This window comes from Saccostrea cucullata, unplaced genomic scaffold, assembly GCF_032062105.1.
Source record: "Saccostrea cucullata isolate Sc308-1 unplaced genomic scaffold, CSIRO_AGI_Scuc_v1 ctg8924, whole genome shotgun sequence".
NCBI classification, from domain to species: domain Eukaryota; kingdom Metazoa; phylum Mollusca; class Bivalvia; order Ostreida; family Ostreidae; genus Saccostrea; species Saccostrea cuccullata.
The window spans coordinates 1-4,493 of NW_026926314.1; the positions used below are offsets into that span (position 1 = coordinate 1).

Consider the following 4,493-nt stretch of genomic DNA (forward strand, 5'->3'; position numbering starts at 1 on the left):
CAGTTTCAAATGACAAATATCAGAGAGAGCTGCCTCAGACAGTTACAAACCCTCCCACACAATGACCTAGTAATGTTGTTGGTGGCAGTGAGGAGGGATACCGTGCATGATTTCATTACGCCCATACTACGATGTATTTCTGAGAGGTTTCTGGACATCTCTGAGTGCAAATCGTTCCTGGAACTAGACGTTGGAACCTTATGCGTTATTCTAACTTACGATGAATTGGTTACTTCATCTGAAATGGACGTTTTTTATGCGGGCTTAAAGTGGATTAATGCATGTCCAGATGAGCGTGAGCAGTACCTTGAAACAGTTATGAAATGTGTCCGGTTCCCTTTGATGCCTCAACAAGACTTAGTTCAGTGCATAGACAGATGCAGTCTTCTGGCAGCGAATGAAAGTTGCCTCAACATGATATACAAGGCTAACTGGTAAATATTCCTGTCATTTTCTTTCGTATAATCTTTAGTTGTCCCCATACTTAATATTCATTTGGTGCCCGTAATTTTAGTTTATACCAAACCTTTTAAATCGATCATATCACTTTATTTTTTTTAAAGGATAAGAACTGTGATGGAACTTAATAGACAAGATCCTTTAAACCTGAATATACCAGATGCAAGGTACCTTACTTCGCAAGAAAATTCCAACAACAACACTAACCATTTCAATGTGAGTACTTTTGTTTCATGTACGACTACATGTGTAATAGCCAAAGACGATGTAAAAATGTTGAAGATACGTTAATTTTTGCTTAAAACAATTCTATTGCACTTCTGGTTTTCCTTGATTGTAGAATAACGCCACTCCAGTGGACGTGATGGACATCTCATTCGGAAGTATCGAAAGTTACAATAATGACTCCAGGTACTCGGAGAGTTTTACCGGAAGTAGAGGATCGTTTGGGCAACCCTCTCCATCTCAAGGAATGGGTAAGCCAATTTTAATCTATGGTGTACTTTTTTCCTAGCTTTGGGGGTCCCTATCATATATTAAATTAAATCAAACTATTCATAGGGATTTAAATGCAAATATTTCCATTTCTAATTTTTTTTCTCTGTGCTAACTCTTTGTAAGTTAGCGGATTGATATCTTGATAATTCTACTGGAATGTAAATTAGGCAGGTCGATAGGTCAGAAGCTAAGGAGGCCTAATATACATGCAAATCTCATGCGTATTTTTGTCCCTATGTCTGACGCTAAGGAGGCCAAATATGCATGTAAATCTCGTGCGGCTGCCTTTGTGTTTGACGTCAGTGGGCGAGGACTATTGAAATTGGCATGAGAGTCCTCGTGTAATTTAAATCTATGTCTACATTTTTAAAATCTAAATCTACAATTTACAATGTAATGGAAATATAAGGAATCATCTTTAGTTAGTATAGTATGCCAGGGACATCAATGATAGTAGGAAACATATGGGATAATTTATGCATAAAGGGCTTCGCCCGTTATGCAAATTATCCCATGCTCCCCACTATCGTTGATGCCCTGGCATACTATATACTAACTAGACATTGATTCCTACAATAAATTGTTTAAATTGGCAGTTCTATTTCTTTTCTAGGTTTAGATGGGGATTTTATTAAGGAGCACAACACTTACCAAATACCCAAACCAGACCTGAATGAATACTCGTCCATGACTGTATTGGGCAAGAAGTTATACGTGATAGGTAAACAAAAACTAAACAATTTTAAAATGCTTTTATTTAAGAAATTAAGTCCGCGTTTTAGTGAATGTTGCAGAATAACCTCCGAGGTCGAGAAATGTTGTTTGAAAGATAAAAGCCGACGCGTTAGCCGAGGCTTTTATATTTCAAACAAACATTTCGAGACCGAGGAGGTTATTCTGCATTATTCACGAAAACAAGGACTTTATTTCTTTTCTGCTACATGTTGTTAGCAGCTCTAAAATACGACTGATCGTTTCGCTATAGAGAATCGAAGTAGGTCACCATGCTGCTTAAACGCTGTTCCATTTAACACCAGAGTGTAAATTTGTTTGTTTACCTGTGAATAGAGTGCAGACAATTTGAGCTTTCGCTGCATTAAAATTAGCCTTTTATTGTTTGTAGCTTAAAAAGATTAATCTTTTTGAATATACAATAACAAAATCAGTTTCCTATTTACCACTTAATTATTACCAAGATCATGGAGTTTAAATATGGCGGAGGGAGGTTCGGAAAACAGCCCCGCTTGGCCTTAGAAACCTACATTCATCAGCCACTTTCTGCAATATACAGTGTTTAAATTGCAAAAGACGACACATCAATGTGGTTTAAATACGTATTTCATTCTTAAGTCAAATGTACATTTCAACTGCACAGGTTTTATACGTGTTTCTGATCTGATAATTTTTTGATGACGTTCGTGATTTATTGGAGAATAATGTCCGCGGCTTTCCTTTGAAGTAGCCAATAATCGTAGAATATCGAGTCATCATAGAGTTTTTATAAAAAGTGTGTTGTTTTACAGGGGGATTGCGCTATAATGACAACAATCCACTTCCCCGAAGAGATGTTTGGGTTTACTGTCCGGAGCGTGGCTGGCGGAAACTGACGTCACTGAGAACTGCCCGGATGCACCATGCACTCTGTGTTTTTGATGGTTGCATTTACGCCATCGGTGGTCTTGGGAGAAACGGCAGGTAGATCTTTTACTGTACATAATTGACTGTTGCTTGTTGTGAACTTTAAGGACCAAACTAGACTTGTATTTTTCTGGGTCTACCAGCATAATAATGTTTTCCTTCAAATTAACCAAATACATTCCATATTATGATATGGCATATATATATGTTTTAAATCTTTCATGTCTGATTTTATTTTTGAAATTTTTCCTAGAATCCTGAAGTCAGTGGAGTGTTACAACCCATCCACAAACAGCTGGCACTTCGTCAAATCGCTGTCGACACCACGTGCTGGAGCTTGTGCCTCAGAGCTGAATGGAAAAATATTTGTTGCTGGGGGCTTTGGGTACTCCCCGAATGGAAATTCTACAATCCTTGACGATGTTGAATGTTACCATCCATGTACTGACAGGTACGTATGTGGACATGGTCAACTGAACTGTTTCTTTGCAGACCTTTAAGTGTATAACTGTCTTTCATGCATTTATTCTTCGTTGCAGATGGATTGCAAAGGGTAGCCTTAGATATGGTCGTTGTCATGCCACAATGACTTGCATGGACAATAACCTGTACTTAAGTGGAGGATTGGCTTTTGATGTAAAATCTTCAGTTGCGTTAAGCGTACAGGATGTAGACTTGTACGATGCAAACACAGATTCCTGGATGTTGCGTACCTACTTGGATAAAGCGCGACATAATGTTGCCTCTTTTGCTTCAGGTTGGATATAATGCTTTATAATATTTGAAAAACTTTAATTTGGTATAATATGTGATGACTTATCAAATATCAAGTATTATTTAAAATAAAGCATTTGTTAGTCTTCAGAATACCTAAGAAAGTACTTCGCAGTATATGTCTACATTCACTTTGTTCTTGCTATTTTGTTTTAGGTAACAAATTGTATTTGATTGGTGGGAAATCAACCAATCAACGGGAAAATCTGCGCGATGATATAGAGTGTTGGGACGTACAGAGGAACGCATGGCTGTCTACTTTTAAGCTGCCAACTGAAGTTCAGTGGATGAAGGGCCTTGCCTAATTCTAGAATTTGGAGAAAGTCTAATTTCGTGTTTTAAAGACTAATGATTGTTTAAAGATTTTGTTTTTAATGGATGATTAAGTTTTCTGTTATTATTTGTTTTTATTATTTGTTTACAATTGTTTATTATTGTTTATCGTAAGATGTTTAAAGACTAACGAATGTTGAAAACCTTTGTTTTTAATGTTTGTTTATAATCGTATATGATTATATTAAATATTTTATATATTTGGTGTTTTTGGAACTACATGTTCAACATGGTCTCGTGAATTTTGATCCCGAATATACAGACTTCAGGAGCGGATCTATAAATTTTCATGGGGGGTGTTGAAGAGGTAAAGAGGTGTTATAACGTACGTTTACCTATAGTTAAACAACTTAATATTTTTTTCGGAGAGCTACAATTCTGCAGCAAGGTGATATGTATAGGCCTTAGCTGCAGAACTGTAGCTCTCCGAAAAACATATATTGATAGACCTGAGAGCTACAGTGAACAAAACAATAATTACTGTTTTCAGACGGTCGAGGTAAATATGACATTTTTAAAACGTGCTAATTTCAGCGAATTTTTTTTTTATTTTAATGAGGGTATTCAAACACATAATACACAAAATACACCATCCTGAAACCAAGCGGCTATGGTTTATGTCGCCCGTGTGGCGCAGTGGTTAGAGTGCCTGCTCTACGATCGCGGAGTAGTGGGACAATTTGAAGCTCTCCACTGCACCGGTAAGTGGCGACGTCTACATATGAGTGAAAAATTCTCGAGAGGGACGTTAAACGGCATACAATCAATCATCCTGTTTTCCTTTTTTAACC

General features: G+C 37.1%; 1 protein-coding gene across 2 annotated transcripts; it reads left to right on the forward strand.

Moving 5' to 3' along the window:
- Positions 1–493: 493 nt before the first annotated feature.
- On the forward strand, positions 494–3,821 carry LOC134271364 (alpha-scruin-like). 2 transcript variants are annotated; one of them, XM_062753578.1, is made up of 7 exons: positions 494–675; positions 800–935; positions 1,571–1,678; positions 2,481–2,652; positions 2,849–3,046; positions 3,135–3,352; positions 3,526–3,821. In XM_062753578.1, exons 1-7 carry the CDS (start codon positions 577–579, stop codon positions 3,672–3,674), a joined length of 1,080 nt encoding a protein of 359 aa, XP_062609562.1. In that variant the 5' UTR covers positions 494–576; the 3' UTR covers positions 3,675–3,821. The 2 variants fall into 2 exon arrangements, with proteins under 2 accessions (XP_062609562.1, XP_062609563.1); XM_062753579.1 differs by having other exon boundaries at positions 1,577–1,678.
- Positions 3,822–4,493: the final 672 nt, after the last annotated feature.